At 37.9% G+C, this 27,419-nt stretch overlaps 1 protein-coding gene and 1 long non-coding RNA gene across 4 annotated transcripts in view; one reads left to right on the top strand and one right to left on the bottom strand.

Annotated features, from left to right (window-relative positions):
• The window catches only part of LOC149106108 (uncharacterized), an 86,755-nt gene extending 86,536 nt beyond the window's left edge, over positions 1 to 219 (bottom strand). Inside the window, exon 1 of one of the 2 annotated variants that reach the window (XR_016209733.1) lies at positions 1 to 219. This is a non-coding gene — a long non-coding RNA (uncharacterized LOC149106108). The other variant, XR_016209732.1, reaches the window with a different exon arrangement.
• Positions 165 to 25,646, top strand: LOC110051700 (FACT complex subunit SPT16-like). Of its 2 annotated transcripts, XM_089297874.1 has the most exons (39): positions 165 to 321; positions 430 to 540; positions 2,976 to 3,140; positions 3,266 to 3,325; positions 6,358 to 6,450; positions 6,714 to 6,782; positions 7,000 to 7,077; positions 7,547 to 7,633; positions 8,187 to 8,254; positions 8,920 to 9,025; positions 9,303 to 9,369; positions 9,507 to 9,597; positions 9,698 to 9,771; positions 10,074 to 10,186; positions 10,776 to 10,841; positions 11,014 to 11,055; positions 11,271 to 11,333; positions 12,119 to 12,148; positions 12,784 to 12,858; positions 13,520 to 13,563; positions 14,045 to 14,127; positions 14,260 to 14,330; positions 14,596 to 14,660; positions 15,341 to 15,403; positions 15,516 to 15,651; positions 15,819 to 15,920; positions 16,641 to 16,665; positions 16,811 to 16,884; positions 18,141 to 18,185; positions 18,842 to 18,895; positions 19,017 to 19,088; positions 19,522 to 19,634; positions 20,322 to 20,397; positions 20,499 to 20,555; positions 21,027 to 21,139; positions 22,490 to 22,619; positions 23,136 to 23,262; positions 24,304 to 24,378; positions 25,039 to 25,646. In XM_089297874.1, exons 1-39 carry the CDS (start codon positions 247 to 249, stop codon positions 25,134 to 25,136), a joined length of 3,156 nt encoding a protein of 1,051 aa, XP_089154000.1. In that variant the 5' UTR covers positions 165 to 246; the 3' UTR covers positions 25,137 to 25,646. The 2 variants fall into 2 exon arrangements, with proteins under 2 accessions (XP_089154000.1, XP_089154002.1); XM_089297876.1 differs by lacking the exon at positions 12,119 to 12,148.
• Positions 25,647 to 27,419: the final 1,773 nt, after the last annotated feature.

Genomic DNA, 27,419 nt, shown 5'->3' with positions numbered 1-27,419 from the left:
TTTGTACAAGACATTTCGTGTCGTTCATGATCACTCTTCATCATATCACACATCCGGTCAATCCGGTCCAGGTGGAATCACCGCAAAATTTTGACGGTCAGCAGTCAGTCTCCCAAAATTTAAGTATAAGCGCTATTTTGATTGGTCAAAATGTCCCTGACGTCACGGAGAAGAGCTTTATTCCCGCCATTTTGAGTGTCTGTGTTCGAACATTTTGCCAATGTAGCTTACTTCGACCAAGAAAGTATGGCGGCCTCAAAAATCTCCCTCGACAAAGACGCTTTTTTTCGACGAATCAAAAGGATTTACGACGCCTGGAAGGTAAAAATTTCGTACCGTTTTTGGGAGGGAAAGTGGGTAGTTGCACTTCGTGCGAAGTCTTAGATTTCTTACGTACGGCAAATAACTAAGCTTACATACGAATTTCAGAAAGAGGAAACGACGGAAGACAATGGAGCTGCATTTCCAAGCGTTGACGCTGTTGTGATTGCAGTGGGACAAGATGAAGATGTTATTTACAGTAAATCGACGGCAATACAGGTAAACCATTTCAACGCAATATTGGTTTTGACGGTCACATGGCAAGGGGCATGGAATGTCGATCATTTAATTACATTGTACATGACGTACATTCTAGAGTGGCGAATGAAATGGGTGTATTAATTTTGCGCGTTGATGTATTTATTTTCTTATACTTGATGTCTTGATTCTTCAGTTGATGTTTTAATACAAATAATTGGGGTTGATTGTTCATTTCTGACTTTAAATTTAGGAGCATAAATCAACATTTATTTACTTTGTGAATAAATCCTATATTATATGGCAAGGTACTCTCCAAGCGTTCTGATTGGTTCTTTCTTGGTGAGAATTTTGCTATACGGACCATTTTTTGCGTTGTGTCATATAAACTACTTGCTAGCTGAGCTTGTGCAAGGCATACTGGGGAATTTTGACCCTGAGTTGTTTTTGAACAAACTGAATACAGCGAGGTCTGTATGACCATGACATGACCTCGGGCCAAATTCCCCCGTTCAGCCCTTTTACTTGGTTAGTAAGAAGTTAAACAATTTCAGTAATATACTAGTATTATTCATGCAGTCCCAGTCCACCCCCACCCCCACCCCTCCTCGCTAACTAGGAATATGGTACTTTGTATAGGGTGTAGGCCAATGCAAGTGGTCAGTTTTCTGCAGGGCTGGGGGAATAAAACAAGTATACAGTTTCTTTGGCCAGTTAGAAAAGCATGATGTGCTTTATATCCCTGTCAAATACCATGGCCTACCCAACATTCCAGACAAGAAGACCTGATATATAACAGCCCAACAGTACCCAGTTCTCTAGTAGAAAATGTTTTGATAGTCTTACAGAATCTTTTCATCTTACTTACTGCCTCTAGAAAACTAATAATTCTCAGGATTTACTAACTTGCAATGTCTTCTTGGGACCTATTTGGACAGGACAACTTTGTAGAATACACTGCTAACATCATGCAAAAGCTGGGTACAAATTGTTCATCGTATAATATTATTTGAGACTATATGAAAACTCCTACAGTGCAACATTTTTTGTGTTGTACATAAGAATTGTAAGCGAAGTGTAGGTTCGATTTGCAAGAAGCAGTTCAGCGGGTATATTTTGCAGGTTGCGGGTTGAAATTTTATTATAACTGGAAAACCACTGGCACTAGAAATAATTGATAACCTATATACTCATCAGGGGTTCTTACATAAAGTAGTTCGCCTCTTTCACATAGCGAAAACACAATTGATCCGCTATAAGTACTATCAGTCGTCACTCTGAGACCAGTGAAATCTCTTCAAAGCCATCTGGATGGGCGCTCCACAGATGTTTCCATCGATTCCAGATTTGGCTCGGGTCTTTCCTCAACAACAGAAGATGGTCATCACAAATGAAGCAAATAAATAAAGAAATGAAATAATATAAGATTTTAACCGACATAATATACTAGCATAAGCTCAGTGTGCTTTCATTTTGGTACTCACGGGAAAGAAACCAAATTCAGATGATATTTCAGATGTTTCTACAAAAACAATAATTCATTGCAGGCTTAAAATCATAAGAATATACTCTCCTCCCATCGCTTCAGCCAGTTTGGCACTTACGTGGCAGCCACCTTGCTGAGCGATTGCAAACATCGTCATGTAACAGTCATGGTAAGTCTACCACCTGTAAGTTGCTTTTAAGTGTCAGCGGTTTTCCAGTTATAATTAAATTTCAACTTGCAACCAGCAAAATATACCTGCTGGAAGCAGTTATGTCATGGTGTTGTAAGCTTGTTGCAGGTTCAAGTTGTACTGTCTAAATTCGCCCAAACAATTTCACCACAATTTTCATTGTCAAGATGAGAGGTAAATAGAATAAGACATCGCCAATTCAGGCAAGTGAACAACACATCTACCCTTTTGAGCAAATGATATACCATGAAGTTTTCATAATTACATGCAATGTTACACGTATAAGAAACCTTTTCCTAATTATCAGTTACATAATTATATAAGTTATTAACCACTTAATGACTGGTCCCAAGGGAAACAGTGAGTTTTGTTTCTCTGAGATCCTCAATGTTTTCTGAGGCAAAGCCAAGGGGAACATTGGTTGGTGGCGGGGGCAGGGGTACAAAACTCACTGTTTCCTGTGGAGTCAGTCAGAAAGTGTTTTGTTATACCTCCCAGCTCAAAAATAGAAAAAAAAACTGCAAAAAAACCTATTTTCTTGATGGCGGCTGGCACGGCAAATCTGCCGCAGTTTTGAGGAGCACTTTTTTGTTCGCCCTAGGGAGTTAGTGAGTTTTGACCTGGGACACGTGACATGTTCTGCTCCAATCGAAAATACATATTTGAGTTTAGGGGTATAACAAATAGCCTTAATTACCAGTTAGGAGAAGGAAGATTTTCATTTTGCAAGTAAAAGAATTACTAATTTACATAATTATATTGAATTTTGTTCCCCTTCAGCAATGGCTGTTTGGTTATGAACTGGCTGACACCGTGACAGTGCTCTGTGAATCATCAGTTCACTTCTTAGCAAGTAAAAAGAAAATTGACTTTCTGAGGCCATTACAAGACATGCAAAAGAAGGCAAGCCTTTCTCCATCAATACAACTACACCTGAGAGACAAGGTGAGGAACAGTTACAAATGGAAACATTGTACTTCTGTTTATTTAGAGATGTTATGAAGTGAAGTGCAAATGTTTGTATTCATCTTGTTTTCTCTTAATGCAGACAACTTTTATCTTGTTTGTAGACTGACCAAGACAAGGAGAATTTCCAGAAGCTTGTTGATGCCATGAAGGATAGTAAATCTGTAAGTATGAACTCATACAGAATATAAAGATTGCTCTTATTACCTAAGTAGGATTATTATAATTATTATTTTAAAATACTAAATTTTGTGATTGTGTCTGTCATGCATGTGTACAAGAATTTCAGGCTTTTTTAGGAATTCAGTCAACATGGTGGGAAATTTTGCCAATACAGGACAACAATCCTGTTGTAGTTAGTTGGTGTTGCCTTCTTGTTGACTTCAATCAGACACTGTGGCATCAGGGCTCGACACTAACTGTAGCCAACTAGCCTGAGACTAGTAGAAATTTAGTTTTGGCTAGTAGGTTTTCGATTTCCACTAGCCACTTTGGCTAGTCAACAAAATGAAATTGGCTGAACTAGTTTGTCTTCTTCAAGGAAGACAAACACAAAATTTATACTGTTCTTGGAAACAATGTCAGAATTTCATTGTGGACATATCATGGTACTGGGCATGTGCTGTTCAACACGTATGTCTACTTTTCCCTGTGTGGTACATAAACGGGGAACTGAACATGTTAATTTTGTTGAAAGAAATTTTTGACAAACTAGACAGCATTTTCTGAAAGCACACATCAGTGCTCTGTTTTGGTTACGAATTTTTTTCATCTGCAAAATAGTGTGGAACTGTAAGGGATAACTTTTCATCTAGCGTAACAAAATATGGGGGATTTGTCGTTGTATGCATACTTACAAACTTACCACTACAGAAATAATTGGATGAGAAAGATTTATTTCCTCCGACATTTAAATCAGCCGTTTTTAGCAGTGTAATTTCGTGAGCGACAGTTTACAGAAAGTTGTTTTGCTTTTGAAACATTTCTACGGCACCTGTCTCTAAAGAAGTCTCAATAATTTTTACAGTGATGTCTTGGGAATCTCGACATTTTTCCAAGGAAGTCTCAGGGAAAAACAGAGTCCTGAAAGTCTTTTCAGGAACTGGAACTTTTTTGAAACTAGTTTAAGTACAGTATAATTACCAACATTAAAGCTTTAAAGTCAATCGTTAAAGCGCAGTTAATGGAGCGTGACGCTATTTACGTACAGTCACTAGCTTACTGTTGTTAAACGTAACGCAATAGAATTGTTACACGTTAGAACATTATAGAAGTCTTTCTTGTCTAGTCTAAACAATATTCACAATAGCCTTTCACGAATACATGTTGCAACAACGTCCGGTTTAACAATATCATGCTTTTTGTATGGCTAGTCTTTTAAATAGCCCCATTCTTGTTTCGTTCAAGGCCGCATGGACTCTGTACGTTTCATGGTACACGATTTTATATTGGTTTAAACCTAGACATCAGTCTACCTATAAAAAAGGCTTAGCTTGGACTTAAGCATCATTTGCTCGTTATATCACTACTGTAACTTTTAGTTAGCCCTCGAAATTGTAACTCCCACCCTTCACTCCCTTTGGAGGTTTATTGTCGTTGTTCATTAATATAAATAATAAACTGGGGTTCACCTCTCGTGCCACGCTATCGGTTAAGTCTTGCAGCGACTTCCCCAAGCTTCGTTTTCGCTAATTTAGTGGCGCTATGTAATGCTCTTTTATGCCTCTTCTTGTCCGATCCAGCACGTGCCGGCGGAGTCGGCTCGTAGTGCTGGGGAGATAAGTAAGGCTTGAGAACTGTCTACACTCTAGCATGATGCTGACCGGAGGTCAGCTCGTAGTGCTGTTTAGAGTTACGCTACTAGGACGCGCAAGCTTTTGACCTCGCCGACTTGTCCGATCCAGTGCAGAATTAACTGCTGGGGAGATAAGTTTGGCATTTGGTCACGCAATGGAAGTTCGTCTGTCACGCCAATTGCGGAGCGGTGTTCCCCCCTTTACGCCATAGAACACGTGTTTATTGCTTGTGTTTGTTGGGATAATTAAAGCATTACTCCCTAGGAACTGCAACATTAATATGTATTAAAGAGAGTCGTTTGCGTTGTGCTTTCAAGTCTTGTTAGTGCATTCTGCTGTTATTGGACCTACCTGAAATTTTCGCGACACATTTTTGCGAATTTCGCGATTTAAAAGAAATTGCGAAATTGAAGTGACATGAATAAGTAAGTGTCAGGAACATAACACATTATGTTACTGTTGACATATAGTCCCGTCATTGCGTCTTTGTTACTTTTGACGTTATTCTACCTTTAATAAAGTCAGTTTACTAAATTCACAGACATGTTTAAGTAACATTGCAAAGCAAACACATTTTGTGTTACTCAAAAACGCAAAGTTGAAGTGCTTCAAAATACAAAGTTTTGCAAAATCGTGAACTTAAGTGTCGCAAAATATGTGCACCCCCAAATTGGGAAATAAACGTGTCGTGAAAATTTCATGTAACAAAGTAGCCAACCTCAACGCTTGGCTAGTGAAAAAATGCTTTTGGCTAGTAACATCTAAGTAGTCACTAGCCACTTGGCTAGTAAGTTGAAAAGTTAGTGTTGAGCCCTGGGCATACTTGTACAAGATGCAATTACATGTACCAATGGGAGCTGCTAAAATTTGCTTTTCTTTGCACAAGTACACAAATGTAATATATGGTTACATGTACACTGATTCTTATGCATACATTTGTTTGACATATATTGTGGTTTAATTTTTTATCTCTGCTTTAAGTTTTTCAAACAAGTTTATTGTATTTTTTTTCCACATGCTCCCCACCCACCCCCCTCACTCCCTCATGCTACCCTACCCTCTCAGCCCCTACATGTAACCCCACCCTTCTCCTACCAGGATTCCCCTCGACATTTTACCATAGTACTCCAACCCATACTACAACAGGATTTTGTTTATTATTTTGTCTTCACCTGAACTCCACTTTCATCTCTACAATGTATTTGGCTACACAAGCAATTGTTGCAATTTTTCCCATATTTGTTGGTCTAATAAGTTATTGGTCACGGACTCTTGCTTCCAATTAAAGGAAATTAAACTGGGTTGAAAAACATTAACTTGTTTGAAATGTTTGCAGTTATATTCAAGTTTATAACTGTCAAAGTAACATAAGATTTTGTTTTTCTCCTCTGTTTTTATAGGGGAAGACAGTGGGTGTTTTTGTGAAAGATAATTTCCAGGGACAATTTCTGGATGAATGGAAGACTGCATTTGAGAAAGAATCATTTGAGAAGGTCAGCAAACCACCAAACATAAAACATATTTCTGCAGAAAATTAAAAAAAACTGTATAAGTCATTTTATATTTTCTTGACTGAGGAAATTGCTGTAGAACCAATTTTTGATACATGTCTAATTGCCTCAGTGGGTGTGTTCAGTAAGCAAGTTGGTGTAACATGCTTCACAACTTTGCAAAAAAATTGTTAGGTATGCTGCACAAAACATTACCTAGTGAGGTGTTTGGTGCCTAATGATGAGAATTCTTTCATGTTTTGCAGGTTGATATCAGCAGTGCTGTAGCTTATGTTATGTCCGTAAGAGAGGAACATGAACTTACCTATGTCAAGGTAGTGAGCGAACAACATTTTTACAGTGAGCTGCAAGCCTGTACACAAATTAAGCATCATAAAACACTAAGAAGTCATCTTGTTTTCTCTACCAATCATTAAATATGACCAACACTTGCATAATTTTACAGTAAGCATTAATGAAATTTCTATTGCACGAGTGAAGTTCCTCGTACAAAAATTGTACATAATACATGTATCATTCTTTCTCCTGTAGAAAGCTGCACACGTTTCTTCAGATATTTTTGTTAAATACTTCAAGAAGCAAATCATGGAAATTGTAGATGATGAAAAGGTGTGGTATTGTATAAATCATTCAAAAACTGCCAGGTAGCAAGACAGGCGATAATTGACAAACATGCTGATGTAAATTTGATGCTTTTAATAAGAAATGTCATGTTTAAATTGAAATCCAAGGTATTGCTGTTGAAGGTAGTAGCAAAATAGATTTACTTCTAATTGAGCAAATGTTTATCACATTCTCCCATTTTTTAAAATTTTGATTTGTTCAGTTATGCTAATTAGGTACATGTGTATGTAAATTGGCTGGAGAAAGATAGTTATGCTTTTTGGCAAGGTGGCAGTATTGAAGATTGGAGAAAACCTAAAATGTCCAATCCTACGTAATTTAGAGGCCTAGGTGATACCTTATGATGTAGTTGTTATAGCAACAATTGTACATTGGACATATATATTTTGTTCGTTTTTTTGTTTGTTTGTTTGTTTGTTGTAATGTATACAGTTGTGTGGTGATTATTTTGTAGCGAGTCAAGCATTCTAAAATTGCAGATGGAATAGAAGGAGCTTTGGAGTCCAAGAAATTTTTACAACCTGGCATGGATGCTGACCAAGTGAGAAACAGACTTGTTAATGATTAATTTTTCTATTCTCGCATTTGAATTTTTTCAACATTTAGTTTATGTCCAAATTTTTGTGATTTACTATGTTTTTATATGATTTTTTTTTTCATGATCAGTCTGCTACAGTATAGTTTTCCTCTTTATCTCCACACTTTTCTTTCAGTTTTCAATTTGGGAGTTTCTTTCATGTCATTTACCATTAATTTTACAAGTGGTTTCCTAATTAATTAGTTTAATAATTAATTAATTTATGACTTTGATCCCTGTTGGTGGCTTGGAGCCACCTTGTGGTGACAACAATGCTTACAGTGTTCTCAATATTAGATTTTAACTGGGCAGCTGCCTTTTTCTAGCACTCATCAGAGAGCAGTAGGAGAAGCTTATAACAACTTCCTCTAAGGACCAATTTCTGAAAAAATATTAGCGCTGGAGATTCTCGAGAGAGTGACTGCCTGAGTTCTGGCTCTTGTGTGGTGTTTTTGAAAGCACTGTTTTTCTCTACAAGTATAATTACTGTTATCTTGGCTATTATTTCTCTTTACAGGTTGAGATGTGCTACTCTCCCATTGTGCAGAGTGGGGGAAAATTCACACTCAAGTTTAGCACAGTCAGGTGGGGAATTTTACTTTTTGCAGATGCATGTTTATGACTAAGAGGTACAGTGTACAGAGTTTGTTATTTTCACTGTATGTTCAGTGTAACAGTTCAGTGAAAGGCACCCTACATTTTCTCATGATTGGCTTGGCCAAGGCTTGAACCCGGACTACTCAATCTGGAGTCCATTGCACTAACCATTAGGCCAATACACCTCGCATAGACAGCCTGGTCTCCATATGAAAAGTTGTTGTACCACGTGTACTTTACTGTAACTGATTTCTTAGGTAGCTACCTGTACAAACTATGAAGTTCAAAACTCGATCAATGGTGGTCTGGTACATACACTGACATTAGGGTAAATCAAACTGGAAATAAATAAACACCAACCAAGCTCGGAGATGCAGGCCAATAACTGGTTTGTTTTACAACCCAAGGACCATTTCACTAGCTGATAAATACATGTATTGCTTGCTCAATAAGAGACATTTTGACAGAAAATGCATACATGTATGTGTAGCAAAAATACCGGTACATCAACCTATCAAATTGACGGACATGTTCAGTGTAAGGTTTTATTAAACTACAAGTTTGATGGTCATGCATTATGTCTCACACTGGTAAAATGGTGACAGTAACTTTAATTGACAGTTTATTTGTTCTTGTGTTTCCATTTCCTTTAGCAATGAAGAGAAGCTACACTATGGTACAATTATCTGTTCACTTGGTGTTCGTTACAAGTTCTATTGTTCCAACATTGTCAGAACAATGTTGTACGAACCATCACAGGTAAACCCTGAGGTTGCCATTCTTCTACCCTCCCTCCAACTTCCTCTCTCTGTGCCTCACTCCCTCTCCTTGACTGTCTTCGCTTCTAGTTTTTTTTACTGTAATTTCAAGGGACTTGACTCTGATTGTGAAATATTTTTGCCCGCTATGTCAAGAATCATGCGATCTGCTTTAAGACGTAAGCCGCTCTTAAAGCCCCCACGAGACATGTAGAATTAAAAATATAATTGCATTATTTATTTATTTATTTATTTAATCTAATTTTTCATTTATTCAGGAGCAGCAAGACAACTATGATCTTCTGCTGGGAACTTTCGATATAATTTTGGACAAGTTAAGACATGGTGAGTAATTTAAATAAATTATATTATTAATCATTATTGATGTTATTGCTTTCAATATACCTTGATCTACTTTGTCTAAATGGTGCAACTTCAAGACTGTTAAGGAAACACTCTTAATTTGAAATTGTTATTTTCAGGAGTGAAGCTTTGTGATGTTTACAATGCTGCCCTTGAACATGTTACCAAAGAGAAACCTGATTTTCAAGCTAATTTTGTGAAAAATGTTGGGTAAGAAAAGGAACAAAGATCTACAACTTTGTGCTTTCTGTCTCTGTCGTATCAATACTAAAATTAGAGTTTTGTTGATGATAATGCTCTCTCTTTTCAGTTTTGGAATGGGAATTGAATTTAGAGAAGGCTCATTACTAATAACCTCAAAAAACAACCATGTAGCAAAGAAAGGTGAGATTACAAACAAACCACGGAACAAGTATTTCTGCATCAGTCTGTTTTCATATAATAACCAAAAAATATGTCACTTAAGCAGGTTTTATATGTACATGTAGTGGCTATTTGTGTGTAAGGTGTCAGGTTTATAACCAAGGTACAAACATGTTTAAATGGTAGCTGTCTCTGCTTTGAGTTCATGAAAATTACTTCAACCCCTTTCCCAACTATCTTACATGTGTGTCTCTTTTCACTGAGAGTTCTGAGAGTCTAGCAAGACAATTCATGAAATAATCAATGTGTTTGGTTGTCTTTAGGGATGGTTTTCAATATCAATGCAGGTTTTTCAGGCCTGGTTAATGAGAGTGCTGATGATAGTGAGAGCAAGAACTATGCACTGTTTATCGGAGACACAGTGTTAGTCAACGAGGTAGGCTGTATACTAAGATTCAAATGAGCTGCCTGCTGATAATTATTTGTCACATTTCATAACCATGCATACAACCAAAATGCAGTTGAGAAGTATTATAACATGTTCAAGGAGCAGCATGCACTGGGCACCATGATGCATCCTGCTTATGCTGTGTGTGCTTATTGAGTTACGTACATTATAATGCATGCAGCCTATGCCACAAGTCTGATTGTGCATAATTTCCTGGACATTTTTGTAAAAGTAAAGAAATAGCCACCTTGCTCCTTGATATTGTTGAGATAGATATATATATATATATATATATATATATATATTAAGTATTTAGGAATTTTAAGAACACCGGAGAAGTACAAGAAGCACTCAACTGCACATCGTGCTTCGAGATGTACATGCAGTACTAACTCTTTTCTCTTAACAATGCACTTGGGCATGTCAACTATTTCCTACTGCCTGCATATACAAGTTTCCTATTGAATTTTAAGAATGCAACAATTTTTTTTAGTTCCATACAAAGGCATGTTAGAGAATGTATGTAAATGAATTGAAAATTGAATGTCAGTCTCATAAGCTTTGTTTCTCCTTTTAGGATTCACCAGCCACATTACTCACTGTTGCCAAGAAAAAGATCACAAACATCGGTATCTTTCTCAAGGTTGGTTGACTGCTACTTAGATGCATGTAGTGTGAGTGATATATTTATGGTAACACAATAATAATTATTGTTTAACCCTTTATATATCGCTCATACCACATGTTTTTGTAGATTAATATTTAGCTTGTGAAATGAATGTGATTGATCACTGTGTTTTTCCTTGTTTATGAAGGATGAAGAAGATGAAGGAGAAGATCAGCAAGAAAATGGAGAGGTACAGTAACTGTATAGTTTAGGCAACAACTTGCTGTTACTGTGAGACTTTTAAATGATAGTCTTAAGCTTAGCCAGGTTTTCAGTTTATTGATGTACGAGTGGCATGGATGATGACCATAACAATGACAATAAGAAAGTCAAAGGAAACAATTATAACGTCTCATTATAAACTGGTACCTTCAAAGATAAATATTACTTTTTGTTTCAATATAGGCTGAAGAAGACCTGCTCTTGGGTCGAGAAGGGAAAGGAGCACTACTTGAGAGCAGAACAAGAGTAAGTAGTCTTACCAGTAACCACTGAAGTTACACCACTTTTACCCTTAGCTACAGCTGTACCTGACCACCTGATTGAATAAAGTGTACCTGGCCAAGTCCTGCAGCTTATCTGAAAACTACTAATAGATTACCAAAACCAGTTGACTAAACAATGTATCTTGAGGCAGAGTCCAGGGTTGTCATTAATAACTGGTATCAGACTATTACAAGTGCATGCAACTGGAGTGACCACAAACTCTAATGCTTGAGAGCGGCCATAAGAAGGCAGCACCAGTTGAGGATCTATGACTGCGCAGTACTTTCATTATGTAGCCAGCTTCAAATGTTAATGACATCTTTGAAGGTCACACTTTGTGTGATCATCATTTTAGTCCTTTTTGGAGTATATGCACCCTACAAAATACTCATTAAGTTTAGCCCTAGAGTAATAATAACAGTTGACCCATTCCTTACTGTAGAATTAGAAAGAATACAATTTCCTTCAGGACTAATCTTCAATTTGAACCATATGAAGAACAGAAACTAAACTTAATTTGAAATCATTGGAATAACATATTTGCATTAAGCTCCTTAACAGTATACTTAACTGAGAGTAGTTTTTTTTTGTGGTGTTCTTTCTGCCATACATGTTGCATGTGCTTAAAATGCCTTTGAAATAAAATAGTAGGGTGACTATAATCTTGTTGAGTACCATTTTTTAATTGCATTTCTAACAATAAAAACATGCTGCAATCACTTTCTGACAACCTCTCTTATTTCTATAACATGTTTATTTTTCTGCAGTACTCTGAGCAGAGAACTTCAGGAACCACTGTAAGCCTTTTACAGTGTAATTGATTACCATAAATAACTAAGTTAGAATACATTTAACAAACATGAAATCGTAGACATTGTAATCAAGGGTCATAAATAGAAAATACGCTAATATTTCTAAAAATTTATAAATTATGGGAATCTTAAAGAGCACGTATTAAAAATAATAATCTGTGCAAAAATAAATGAGCAAGGTAAACATCTAGTCATCATCTTTCACAACCTGTCACTATTTTTTGCTGAACTCGCTTGTAGAAAAAAATTATGCCTAAAGGTACATTGTAGATTTTAAAATCATTACTTTTGCACTGTAAACTAAACATACTTTACTTACTTGTACAACTTAAAATAAATATTAAAGGTCCAACCAGCTATTAAACGACTGAAAATTTGATTGTCATGATCTGAATGTATTGTCTTCATAACAGTGCAAAGTAATCTTATCTTTTCAATTTAATAATTATTATTTGCATGCAATTCATAAATGTACAGCTTCAACTGTGAAGTTCCATACATGTAGATTCTTCAGGGATAAATTATGTTAAATTCAGATTTTATTTTGTAAGTGAGATACATGTACATATATTTTTTGACTTGGCATTTGTCATGAGTGATCATATTTTGCTACTGTGCAGACTGAGATGACAGCAGAGGAAAGAAGAAAGAAACATCAACTGGAGCTCAAAGAACAATTGCATGAAGAGGCAAAGGTTTGTGTGACTACAGTTCTCCTTTGTTGTACTTTGTTAGTGATTTTGCTGATCTGCTCACCGCCTCTGCGTACACGTAAGAACCCAAGTAATAAGGGATCCTAAACTTAAGGCCAGAAAGTAAAAGTTTAAACTTCAGACCTTTACGTAATGCAACTGCAGCTATTTCCATATTTCCATATTCATGCAAAGAGCTAGGCACTGCATACCTTTACATGTGATGGTAGGTAGTGTTAGGGCCAGTTTAGTCTTAAGGCCAATTATTTGAGACTGTACTACAACTTTGTCTACATGTACATGGACATCTTGAGTTGTTTCCTGTCAATCCATCCAGTGTTAATAATTTGCTGGCAATAATAATTGTTGTGGATGACATTAATAAGTGGTCAGGATTTGATAGATGTTTTGAAATCCTACAATGATTGTAGCCATAGACAATGGCCAATAATGAAAGGCATAAAAATTATCTAATTTTTATATGACACAAGCACAGTTTGCTACAACAATTTGGTGCCATTTAAATTGTTTTTGGCCAGTAGATGATGTTGTAAACCAGTTGTTTTAACTTTTACATGTGCTTGTCAGATGTAAGCCTCAATTCCCCTATTGAAATGGAACTTCTCTTTATATCTGTGTTAACTCGCACTTGTCATTATTGCAGAGACGTCTTCTGGAGTCAAAAGGTGATACAGAAGCTGTTGCTAAGTAAGTAATAATCTTTTCAGACTTTAGGAGATTTTTTTGTTTTTCAGTTTTTTGTATTGCAAGTGAGCTTCAATAACAGCATTTGAAAGTTAGGGAAAACCTGTTACAACCATCATGTTATGACCCTAATGGAGAGGTCCGCAGCCGCACACTTTACAATACTGACTGCACGCATTGCACTCCTATAATGTAAGTCAATTAAAAATAATTATTCTCTATCACCATCGGCCTGCAGTGCGTGCAGAGAGCTAGATAAGCTACAATCTTGGACAAAATAAATGAAAAATTAAGACCCCCGTTCCCCCCATTTCAATGGTGGAAAAAATGGCGCAGTTTGGTTGTAGCACAAGTTCATCATTGATTTGGGGTGGTTTTATTTCTTATTTTATTCTGTCCGAGATTGTAGGTACCTTTTGTACCGTTGTTTGTGGGCTGTTAAGAAATGTGGCATTTAAGAATTTTATACCCAATTTCCATTCAGAGTGAAGCCATCCAATGTTGCCTACAAACATCCATCCTTAGTTCCAAGAGAAAATGATGTCAGAGAACACAAAATATTTGTTGGTAAGTTAGTCTCCAAAGAGCATTATATGCCGTATCCTACCATAATTCCTTTTTCACAGTTACGTTTTGTAAATTAATTTGTATGCTGCATTTTTCTTCGGTTTTCATTACCCACTTTTTCTTTCCTTTCAGACAAGAAATATGAAGCAGTTGTTTTGCCACTGTTTGGTGTGGCTACTCCATTTCACATATCAACCATCAAGGTAGGTATATATATTAATTTGCTTTCATGTTAATTCTGAGGATTTGGTGATAGAGTTGAACCCTAGTATCTCGACCTCTTAGACGTTTCTTAGGGAAAGGAAAAAGTAGTGTAAGTCTGTAAGATTGTAGGGGTGCAAGGTAGCCAATAGTAACTGACCGCCAAAGTACATCCATAGATGATGGGGAATTCAGAAAACTTTGAGGCATCAAGTTTGTCAGTGCATAAGGATTTGACCATGACCTGTTTTCATTTTGCTCTTTCAGAATATCAGCTCGAGTGATGAAGGGGGATATACCTACCTTCGAATTAATTTGTTTTGTCCAGGAAGGTAAGAAAATAAAAATTAATTTTTGGAGAGGTGGTTTAGATTGAAACAGATAAAATTTTATTACCACAAAATTCCAGGGAAATTTGCCTTTCCCTGTCGCAGAATGAGGCGTTATGCATCCCATGAAGCAGCAAGGACGGATAATTGTCACTGTGTAGTGCCACCTCGTTGGTAATAAGTCCCTTCCTAAAGTTGCACGTCTAAAGGTGTCAAACTTCGGTTGTGTCACGCAAAAAACAAACAAACAAACAAACAAACAAACAAAAAAAAACACGTTTTCTTTGTCATGATCGATAAATTCCATGCAATTAAAGAAGCTACGTCACGGTTCGTAAATCTTGAAAAGTTTAGCGTAAGTTTTCCAAGTTCTTTGTTTGCAGTCCGTGTTAATCTTCGCCATCCTTATCCATCATCGTTCCGTTTTGGTTTAGTATTACCTCCTTGGTGTTTTTCAAACTTATAATTAGGAAAGTATTATTTTGAGATTTCCTTCAATTTTAAGGTGATTTCGTACTTCTCAAAAAAATGCCTCATAACTCGTGACAATTCTCCTTTAACGTGCGAACGTGAATGTTGTAGCCACAATATTGTCCCTGTCATCTTCTCATCCTCTGAAAGGGGTATGAGGTTGTCCAGAATATTTTAAGGTTCTCATCGTACTGTACACAATTTTTTTCCAGTGCTGTAGGTCGTTCTGAAGGAAGTCTCTTCGCACAACCTGAGGCCACCTTTGTGAAAGAAGTGTAAGTTTTCACTCTGTCAACGTCGTTCTGAACATTTGCCGTTAATTTGTATCAGTAGCTATTGTTGAAAGTTTGTTTGTTTTCTTATTTGTTCGATTGCCTTCTTCCACAGTAACTACCGAAGTTCAAACACCAAACCCCATGGAGCATCTCAGCCGCCAGCCTACAATCTAAGCACGGCGTTTCGATTGATTAAAGAAGTACAGAAAAAATTTAAAACGAGAGAGGCTGAAGAGAAAGAGAGACAGGTCTGTAGTGAATATCCAGTAAATATCTCCAGCTCAGAAAGTTACTTCTCCTTTCTTGTTTCTGTACATCAGTCTTAATGCTACTTGCGAGAAACTGGTAGTACATCTGGACAACATGTACATCCTTGGTAATGTTTGTGTCCTTTAATTTCTTTTCCTTTATGCAGGGCGTTGTACAGCAAGGTAACCTTATTTTAAACCCAAACAAAGGAAATCCCAAACTGAAAGACTTGTACATCAGACCGAGTATCACACAAAGAAGATCACCGGTAAGGCCTTTATACGGAATAGCTGTTACTTCTAACACATCGACTTGCTTCTTGTTTCTTCTTTCCTCTACAAAATTGGAAAGGTTAGGCCCTAAACGTGTATTGCTAGACATGTACATGTACCTGCAAGCTAACAGAACTTGAACCAAAACTTGCGACGACTGGATAGCGCGGGGAAAATCACGTGACTAAGTCGCTGGGATTGGTTAAACATGAAGGGTTTTAGCTAATCATACGGCTTTCATTTCATTGGTAAATTTTCCCTTTGTAAATGTATTCATTGTAGGGCAATCACCACACGTTTTAATGTCGTGTTATACTGCGCCTTTCAACATGCGGACTCTAAAATTCAAAGCTCAACCGACAGATACGTTTTTTTGCTACCGTCGATCAAATGTTCGGCTCCTCCCAGCTTCCGACTACTGCCGAGCGTACGGTAATCAAATCGTTGAGCTCAGTTCAGACAACGAAACAGTGCTGGGCAGTAGTCGGAAGCTGGAATGAGCCACCGAACATTCGACTGACGGTAGCGAAAAACGTATTTATCGGTTAAGCTTTGAATTTTAGAGCCCGCATGTTATTGAAAGGCGCAGTAATGTCAACAGTAATGGAACTAAAGGTTGACGTTGTTTCTATGTTAATGTAAGGACTTCACAGACTGCGATAAGATAAATTTGTTTTGCGTTAACTAAGATTTTCTAATTCTGTTTTCTTCATCAGGGAACTTTAGAAGCGCACACGAATGGTAAGTACGCTGCATAAAAATGATATGTTAAAAATGCGTGTAGTCTGATGAATTGATTTCAAGAGCGTTTTGATTGCTCTTCAGACTTAAATTGTCTTTAAGTTCGTACCAAACATAAAACTTCGTTTTGAATCTTTCTCCAAAGGTTTTAGGTTCGGGATGTACCGTGGAGAACATGTCGACATCTTGTACGGGAATGTAAAACATGCGTTCTTTCAGGTAAATAAATAACTCATTTCTCCTTTTGTATAGAAGTGAGTGTTAATTAAATGTAAAAGACTCATTCATACAAGGAAAAAAAATAGCGAACGCAAGACCAGCTGAACTGTCGTAGAAATTGTAAGAACAATGAATGACATAAACTCGGCAGATCTTAATTGGCCTGAGGTGGAAAGGGCATTAATTTCGGTCTAATCCATTAAATCATTTTGCCCAAGTTTTGGTGTAACGGCAGTAAGTACCTATGTCAGTGATATTAGGGACTTTAAGATACGCTACGGCGAGGTGCTACAACGGCTACTTTGGCCGTGAGGGACTCGGCTGACAACGGTGTTTTACCCGCCAAACTCAAATGATGAGATTTTGCTGTACGGCAACGGTATGTGCGGTCTCTACGTGTCTTAACAAAAATGACTACTTTCAAGGAAACCAGAGATTATTCTACTTTCATACGAAATAGGCTTGATTAATGACAATGATTTCTTTCTCCTGTATCCGTCTTACATCTTCCAGAACTGCGATACCTTTTAGAACTTGATAGAACCGCCTGTAATTCCAAGCACAAAACAAAATATAAACACTGATATAAAAAGCTCGATTTCAACACGGACAGGTTGTTCGTTAAAGGATTACGTGATAAGCCCGAAAATACAAAACTTTCCATTATAATGAAATACATTTTGAACAGTAATAAGCAATTATAGCTCAGATTAGGACATAGGATGCTTTCTTATCTACGGCTGTTCGGCCCGATACTAATATGACTGAACTGTTCATCTCGCGGTAGGTGTTAAAATCGTTCAAATTTTCTGTACAAATGACAAAGAAACAACGATCTTAGAATTGATTTTTATGATTGAGAACTTTACCTTCAAACTAGGTTGTTCAAACAGTGAAGAAAAGTGTTAAAATGAAATGTAAACAACAGGCTTATACTCACGTCGTGAAGAGTACGTGAAACCAGGCACTTTCCCGTAGTAGAAAGCAAGGCTACGGCGGGAAAGCCGTACTGGTACGCGCGTCATGACGTCACTGGAAGTGCTCTTCCCTATCTGCCGCCGTACTACAGCCTAGCCGTGCCATAACTTAAAGTCCCTAGTGTTTGGAAAAGCGGTGAAAAGCTAAGAATTGCGGCGCCAACCACATGTTTTGACAAAGACAATGTGCTATTCTCGTAGAACACGCTTCCAGCTTTTCTATTACGGTAACTACGCCTGAATTGTGGGTAACTTTTTGTATTTTCCTCTGTGTATTAGCCCTGTGATGGAGAAATGATCATCCTGCTTCATTTCCACTTGAAGGTTTGTTATTTTTCACTGTATTGGTTCTTTGAAGACTAAATCACTCGGTCTGCTAACACTAGTTCTGTTAATTAAAGTAAAAACCTCGACTATTTAGTGTAAGGTACAGCTATAGAGCGGGTCTCATTTGAGTTAGCTATATCAACTACATGATAGGCTTAAAAAACTGGCGCCACTTTTTCATCCAATCAGAAGTAAAACCAGAAGCAATCGTGGTTCGTTCGCAAACGTTTTCCCGCGCTTTGCGTCAGCTACATGTTATTCCTTCGAGTTTTGATTGGTTCACTGTATTGTCTGTCCTTTGTGATTGGCTAGAGTGGTTACTGTTGTTTGGACTTACGACACTCAATTGAAAACCGCTCAAAGACGTGAAAGACTTCTTTTTTGTGGTTTGTGCCGATTTTTTTAACAAAACCTTGCTGCTCACACTATTTTTTCTATCTTGATTTCACCAATAGTTTTATTAGAGTTATTTAAATTTTAGCCGTTGTTGTATAGATGGTGTAAAGATGGACAGGGCAGGGAAAAACCACTAAAACACTAGTCACGCTACGCTTTTATAGTTGCTGCCTTTCGTATCTGCAGGTCACGCAGCGTTGTGTGACGACTCAAACAGACTGTAAATACTAACCATGTTATGTTTTTCCCATATTCAGCATCCTATAATCATTGGGAAGAAGAAATACAGAGACATCCAGTTTTACACAGAAGTAAGTTCAACCGAACTGTCTAACATTTCTACAGTGCATGGAATACTGACTTCATGCAAACCTTGATATGTTTGTCAAATACATCTTTCTTTATCATCTAACTGTGTTCTTTGTTCTGCAGGTTGGTGAAATCACAACAGACTTAGGAAAACATCAACACATGCATGACAGAGACGATCTCCAAGCAGAACAGGTAATTTGTTATGTTTCATTGTTTTAGCTCGAGAAGACGCAGACGTTGAGCCTTTGACGCGAAGTCCTGATACACAGAAGTCCCATTCCCCCATTTCTTAATTTCCATTGGTTTTATTTCGATTGAAAGTAAAAGCTAAGACTTCTGATTGTTTCTTCACTGACACGGACATGCTTTAGCAATGAAAATAACGATGCCACTTCTTCTAGCTGAAGTCCCCTATTATAGAGCTTGTTTTTTTTTTGGTTTATATATCATTACGGACGACAACTGGCCTGCCTCACGCCAGTTGGGAGTTTTAAACCTACTATGTACAGTTGGTATACTTGTTTCTTTCAGTTTATGTGGCATGCCTGTGAACTAGCTAGGTGTAGTCAAGCCCGTTGACCACTATAAACAGCAACATTTGAACTTTTTTTGAACACATTTACAGGCCGAAAGGGAGTTAAGGCAAAGGTTAAAGTCAGTCTTCAAGAATTTCATCGACAAGGTAGAGGGAATAACACACGGGCAAGTGGAGTTTGATGTTCCTTTCAGGGATCTTGGGTGAGTCAATAGAAGAGATTTGAAATCTTTAAAATGCTGAAATATCCTGAGAATCGAGTTTCACGTGCAATCCTAGACATACGTGTTACACAATGTTGTGGTATCTTTTACTAGTGAGATGCTTTTCTTAGGACGACTCCACCTGTGTTGAAAAGCCTCGTTACAATTACTTTGCTAACTGTTATTCTTGAGTACTGTGTTTGGGTAAACCAAATATCCAAAGTAGAAAATGGGAGTTTAAACGTGGTTTTAACATGTTGGAGGCGAAACAAGTCTTCACGTTTGCAGAATGAAATGAAAGTTGTCGTCTCTCTCTCATTTAGCATTTTTTGGTTTTGTCAGTTTTGTCTTTTGTTAGTTTTCAGTTAAATGAAGCTCTATTGGGTCGACAAGCAAGAAAACAGTATCCCTTACCCTTAGCAAGGGTGAATAACTGCATCGTGTTCCTAATCTCCGCATCTAATGCAAACAGGGTTTTGTCAATTCACGATCGATGACAGGATTCTGAGGGGAAACTGTTGCTTTTACCCTCCCCCCTCTATTATCCCCCCCCCCCTGTTATTTCCCTCTCCTCCCCTCTGACCCACTAGAATTAAGATATCTTGCGGCACAGTTGTTTTTAAAAAACTTGATCAAGTTTGTCATATAGTAACTTTTTTTTCATTTTATTTTATTTTTTGTCCTCAGGTTTTCGGGTGTCCCTTCTCGGAGTACAGTATTACTACAACCGACAACGCATTGTTTAGTGAACATCACAGAACAGGTATTTCGGCGCAGTAGGAAAGCATGAATGGAACTTACTACGGTAATTAAACTCATGTCCAACGTTGGCAGTGACTAATATTGGCTCGTTTTCTTTCACAGCCGACGTTTATTATTACTTTGGATGAAGTAGAACTCGTTCACTTTGAACGTGTGCAGGTAAAAACTAAAGATATTTGTCAAATCGAAACCTAAGTGAATAAAAATGTGATGAGTTAATTTTTAGTCAACCATAATAACTCGAATTAGCGCTCTGCTTCCAATAAGCTTCCCCTCAAATGAAAGACGCCGCCCCCATCTGCAGTGTTTTCGCTTCTATCCTCATAAGCGCTGCTTCCAATATTTAAATATGAACTGTTTAAGCATCCAATATTAGCCTTACAGAGTACGCTGTTTAGTTGGTGTTGATGAGAGAGCTTTTTGTTTCCGAGTTTCTAGACCTATTACTCTTTAAATTTTGTACACTAACGGTCGAATTAACGCTGAATCGAATTGCTCCGCCATAGTTTTCTTGGTTTTGGTTGGCTGCACCAGCTTTATTGTTAAGGCGTGGGAGAAAGAGGAGACGAAATTCCGTTTTCTTTCGCCGCGTTTTTTTTTTTTTTTTTAATTTTTTTCTGTTTCTTGTAGTTTCATCTCAAGAATTTCGACATGGTGTTTGTGTTCAAAGACTACAAACGTAAAGTGGAACACGTGAACGCCATACCGATGACGTCGCTTGATTCCGTCAAAGACTGGTTAAAGTAAGTAGCTTTGTTTGCTGTTTCTCCCACTACAGCGCGCCCATTCATTGGCTAGTTCATGGTCACATGACATCTAACAATGAAACTATTTCCCGCCAAATGCCATGAGGGGGCAACATCATGAAAACTATTACGTCAAACGGGAAACAGTTCACTGTTACCCGTGAAGTGTTGACCGCTGTTGCACGTCATTTGTCAATAAAGAGATTATTTGTTTTCCACCGGTCTGACCCATTTGTTTTGCCATATAATAAATCACTTAATGACTGGTCCCTTAGGGAACAGTGAATTTTGTTTCCCTCGACTTCGCCTCGGGAAACATTGAGATTCTCGGGAAACAAAATTCACTGTTCCCCTCGGGATCAGTCATTAACCCTTTGAATACCAAACTTTCGCCAAAAACGACCGTTTTTAAACGTTTAGTCAGGTTTTTTAGCTGCCATGACGCTAAATAAGCCTAAGTTTTGCTTAAAAAGCTTTTTTACTAAAAGGAGAGATTTTTCGAGGATTAGGCACGAAACTGAGCAAAACGGGCATGCGCATAAGCCACAATTTGGACTACTTTTTTTTGGCCATTAACCGTTCTCAATTTCTTTTGTTGGCCCTTTCCTTTCTGTTTTTCTCGGCTCTTTTACACTGGCTACCTTTTGCATTGTATGTTCTTTCTGGCTGCAGTGAAAAGTTGGATGTTAATTACGGGCGAAGCCTAGAAATGGACCTTGATCAATCACAGGCGTTATGGATCATATTACCACCGTTTTTGCACCAAAACTGATAACGTTGTTTTTCGATTTGCGACGTCGGAATGTCGTCGATATCTAAACCTGACCATTGTGCGGAAAGGGCTAGCCTAGCACTGCTATCTGCTTATCAAGAATATCTGATGACATTTAAATTGATGACGTCACAAGTGGTACAAAGAGCACGACCATTAATTACGTATATATATGCGTAGTTGGTATTCAAAGGGTTAAGTGTTAAATGTAGTCATTATGTTTTGACAGTGTTCAAAGGAGCTCAGTCATGGTATTTTCAGTTATTTTGGCCACGTACAAAATCGCCTGAAAATAGTGGTTTACCATGATAGAAAAACACCAAAGAGATAATAATAAACCATAGAGGAACAAGGATGGCAAAGGATGGAGAAGATTGACACGGATTATAAACAACGAACTTGAAAATTTAGCCTAAACTTTACAAGATCCGCAAACCGTGACGTAGCTCCTTTAAGGAAGCTAATCAAATTACTTATTGTAAACTTCCCTTGACCAGATCAATCAGATCAGTCTTTTCAAAGTTGCACTATTAACTTGTCTAACTGTCAATTTTCTCTTTCTCTGTACTCTTCAGTTCATGTGATATTAAATACACGGAAGGTATCCAGAGCTTGAACTGGGCCAAGATCATGAAGACGATTAACGAGGATCCTGAAGCGTTTATTGAGAATGGTGGATGGAGTTTCTTGGATCCAGACAGCAGCGTAAGTTTCTGTTGCGATAACTGCGACTGTCTTATATAACACAAGGGTTTCATCCACAGACTTCAAAGTTAGAACCACCTTGAACAGCGTGATAAACAGTACCGCATGAACGAACTGCATAATAGCTTTTATTTGAATGGTCACACACTTGGGGTTCATCTATAGACTCATTAAGGACCAGCTAGCCTTGTATAGTATAATAAACAGTAACATGGAAGAACTGCTCAGTGGCGTTCATTTGAATGGTCACATGCTTGGGTTTCACCCACAGACTTTTAAGAAACTTAGAACACTTTGTACAGCGTAATAAACAATTACATATTAAATTTCTGCTCGATGGCTTTCCGTCTCTCCCTCCCTCCCTAACTCTCTCTCCCCACCCCCCTCCCTAACTCGTCCCTCTTTCCTCTCTAACTACGTCTCCCTTCCCTCCCTTCGCTCCCGTCCTCTACCTCTGCTTCCTCTTTCATCTTTTTGCTTTCATTTACTCATGGAGGAATTGCCTATCATTTTTAGGGTGACGAAGCAGGAGACAGTGAGGATGAAGTAGAAAGCGAGTACGCGCCATCAGGCTCAGATGAAGAAGAGGAATCTTCGCAAGAGGAATACTCTTCAGAAACAGAGACGAGCGAGGAGGGGTCGGGTAAGGAGACTCGTCACTCACCAGGGGGTAGGAGTGTGCCTGTTGTAGATCTGAGGAAAGGAGAGTAAAAGTGATTTTCTTGACCTAAAATTGAATTGGATTATAAGGGTTGAATTGTAAGGGTATTGGAACTAAGATCAGTGTTTCGGCCAGAGTGCGCCATTGCGGGAATCCCGCGTTGCAATCAGAGCTAGCCCCCAGAAAAACGAAAAAAGGGCCAATTTGGCCTTTTTGTTTTACAAGACTGCAGGCGTAACACAGGCATAATATTTCAAAAGCCATCCCAGGACTCGAAATTGTGATCGATACGGTCGCCAATGCAACTAACATTTCATCTTTGGCGACCAAAAATTCTGGGTTAGTCGCCATAATACGGCATAATGGTGACTACATTTCTCTGTGTTGACGATCAGTGACGTTTATTTTGTCACACATTATGTCCTTCTAGGAAATCATATTGAAAGATCTTTGCTTCTAAAACATTCAACATAAGAAAAGAGGTCAGTCCGTCCTTTTGCTTTGCTGTATTGATTCTTCTCACATCGGAAAACTTCCAAATGGCTGACCGTGTTTGAAATCGCCCTATAATGCATTGCAAACCCTTGATCATTGACTGCGTCATGTATGCCTAAGGATTGGTCTCTTGTAATGCACGGATCCTTCATACTAGCATCTGATTCAAAAGAAACTTAATTGAGTAGAAACACTTCAAAAAGCACTTACTATTAAATTTTATCATAGATCCTAATAAACTGCTCTATTTTCCTTGATACCCTGATGCATTTTTTCCCTCTGTAGCTTTCAGTTTATTGGCCCCTTTCCTAAAAAATTGGCCCCAAAAAAAGATGTTCAGGAGCCACTTTGGCCCTCAAGTAAAATTTTCTGGCTGAAACACTGAGGATTCGACATGATTTTATTTCCATTCTTTTCTCTTTGTGTGGATACACAGGAACAAATTCTGTGGTTTTCTCCTCATTACAGAGAACAACACTGGCACTACGGTTAATTGCTGATGACTGTTTCTCATTTTTATTCTTGCAGAATTCGAGGAGGAGATGGGAAGCGAAGAGGAAAGCGGAAAAGACTGGTCCGAGCTGGAAGAAGAGGCTGCAAGAGGTGAAGATATTGCAGTTAATTTGTATGTGACATCTAGCTTTGCTTTGCGTTGTTGGTAGTGCACCGAATGTAAAGTGCAGACGTGTCACGTGCGCTTTGCTTTTGACTTTTTCGATGCGGTGTATTCACATTACAACCTGAAGAAACGAAGTTCTTCGGAAAGAATTTTTGTGAGACGTTATTTGTCTGATTTTGTTGTCTCACTCTCTAGTGTGAAAATGTCCAGCGTTGCTAAATGTAAATATAGATTAGAGCTCTTATGAACCAAAGGGCTGTTTACCATTTACCGAAAAATTTCGGTCAGAATGTAAATGGTAAGATAATTTTGGTTCGACCGAACGAAGAATTTTCAAAATAAACAGAACGTCTTGAAAGGTAGTCCAAAAGTTCCAACCGAAATATTTGAATGGAAAATATGCTTACGTTTGCAATTCTTCACCGCCGTCATGGAATTAGGATTAGGTCAAATTCGTCAGTCTGTTTCGGTAAATTGGGGTTTTTTGAGAAAATGGTAAATGGCCAATCCGAACGGAACTTTCCATCAGGCATTTTTGCTTACCATTTTCACAAACCGTTGACGATTTCTCCGTGTAAATGGTAAACAACCAAGGTAACGTAGAGAAGATTCACCATTCTGATACGCGTTGTTTCCGTTCTCAGCCGACCGCGAAAAGGGACAAGATGAACCGGAAACAAAGAAGAGAAAGAAATCGAGCAGTAAGCACGAATCTCCGCGCAAGAAAAAAAGAAGGAGTTAAATATTCGACTGCCATGTGTTTTAGAAAAGAACAGTTCTAAAGCCAAGACCGGACTGAAGTTTGACGCTGTGCTGCCATAACTGACGAGTCCTCACCAAACATTAGCAGAAGGAAAGCTGACTTTCACGAACATTGAGCTGAACTTGAGAAGTGGACGTTTGAACTTCTTCTGCCGTCGTGTACTGTTTTGTAAAATAACACAATAGAACTTAGTTTTCAACAGGATCGTACAGCTTGAAAGAGTTTTAAAGTCCCACACCCACGGTACAGCATTGCACACAGAACTGCGTACAGTATTGCAACGTTTTTCCGGTGCTTTGCGCTTTATATCCAAATGGTTGTTGTGAATAACGTAACAGGTATATTTTGGGTGATCAGTGGCACCAAGATATCTTTGAACTCATTAAAATATATAGAAGGAAGCAAAGAAAAGTAACGTGGTAACTCGAAATTCTTAATTTCGATCAAACACCTGTTAGTGGTTGTCAAAGAGAAAAAGTTTTTTTGGAAGTCCTGTTGTATGCGAGTCCTTTCTTCGTTGGTACATTTTCGCTGATGTCATGTCTGATGTTGGTCGCTGTTTTCACGTGGTTTGAGTGTGTGCAGTTTGTTGGTATTTAAATGATAATCACTCGTCCCAGATAAATGAAGGCGGAATCGCGATGCAAACGACTCGACCCCTATTGATTTTTGTTCCAACCCGTGATGGTCTTAAGTAGTAGAAGAAACCAGACTTTTAATCGAGAACGCGCGTTCATAACTCACTTTATTTCTATTTGCTTAACATAGAGAGCTCTTTTCCGATTGGTCAGTATATCTTTCAGGACGTTTTTTCAGCCAGTCATAGTTGAGAGTGGAACTACCATGATTGCTTGACTGACAGGTCCAAGGTTTGCTCCGTTGCTTAGTAACAGTTGGGAAGATATTTTTCTCGACTGCTGACACCATTAACTCTAACATCATTAATATTGACGCGATTAACGCTATCTCAGTTTGATTACTTTTTTTTCAAACGTTACCCTGACATCGCAATATGGACGTACTATTTCAAGCATACTGTGAATTATTTCCGCCGTCAGTCATCCCGCCATCATGAATAAGCATTTTGTTTTCCAACGAATTCAACCTGTCGCTAGTGAAATTACAATCATCTATAGAAACTTTATTTTATATTGACTATCAAAGTACTGTTTACAGAAAGTTTGACTTGACAACTTGAATATTAGTGTACTTAAACGAAGAAAGAAGTATAAAATATTTATTGCGTTCTTACGGCAGTTTGAGTGATAAATATTGTTTCGTTTTTGTTTAACCGCTTCGTCTACTAACTAAAAATTGAATTTCCCTTACTGATTGCCAAGCTTTCGTTTTGGCGCCTTGCTGACGATTTTCTTAATTCTCCTGACTTGTCTGCTTGATAACGTGTAGACGTTGTAAAGAGAAATTAGATGTCTGTCGCTCTTGGGAATTTGATGCCCTAGAAAACTATTATTCTCGCACTGGGCTCCTGTTCTTGGAGGTTAGTCGCTGTTTTCACTTGGTTTGAGTGTGTGTAGTTTATTGATATTTAAATAATCACTCGTGCCAAGTAAGTGAAGGCGGAATCACAATGCAAATGGCTCGAACGCTGTTGATTATTGTTCCATCCCGTGATCGCCTTTAGTAGAAGAAAAGACGAGTATTTTAATCCAGAACGTGCGTTCATATAACTCACGTTATTCCTATTTGTTTAACAAGGGGAGCTCTTTTCCGATTGTTCAGTATATCTTTCAAGACGTTTTTTTCAGCCAATCGTCGTTGTGAGTCGAACTACCGTGACTGCTTGACTGACAGGTCCAAGTTTTGCTTGGTTGCTTAGTAACAGTTGGCAAGATATTTTTCTCGACTGCAAACACCATTAACGCTAACATCATTAATGTTAACGCCGTTAGCGCTATCTCCGTTTGATTATTTTTTTTCAAACGTCACTGATATCGCAATCATATGGACTGATAGTTCAAGCACAGTGAATTATTTCCACTGTTAGTCATCAGTCATCATGAATAAGCATTTTGTTTTCCAACGAATTCAACCTGTCGCTAGTGAAATTACAATCATGTATAGAAACTTTTTTTTATATTGATTATCACATTACTGTTTACAAAAAGTTTGAATTGACTGACAACTTGAATATCAGTGTACTTAAATGAAGAAAGAAATATAAAAAATTATTGCATTCATACGGCAGGTTTGAGTGATAAATATCGTTTCGTTTTTGTTTAACCGCTTCGTCATCCAATCGTC

This window comes from Orbicella faveolata, unplaced genomic scaffold, assembly GCF_042242905.1.
Source record: "Orbicella faveolata isolate gen_17 unplaced genomic scaffold, um_ofav_v1 contig_3, whole genome shotgun sequence".
NCBI classification, from domain to species: Eukaryota; Metazoa; Cnidaria; class Anthozoa; order Scleractinia; family Merulinidae; genus Orbicella; species Orbicella faveolata.
This window is presented reverse-complemented; position numbering and strand designations above follow the sequence as displayed.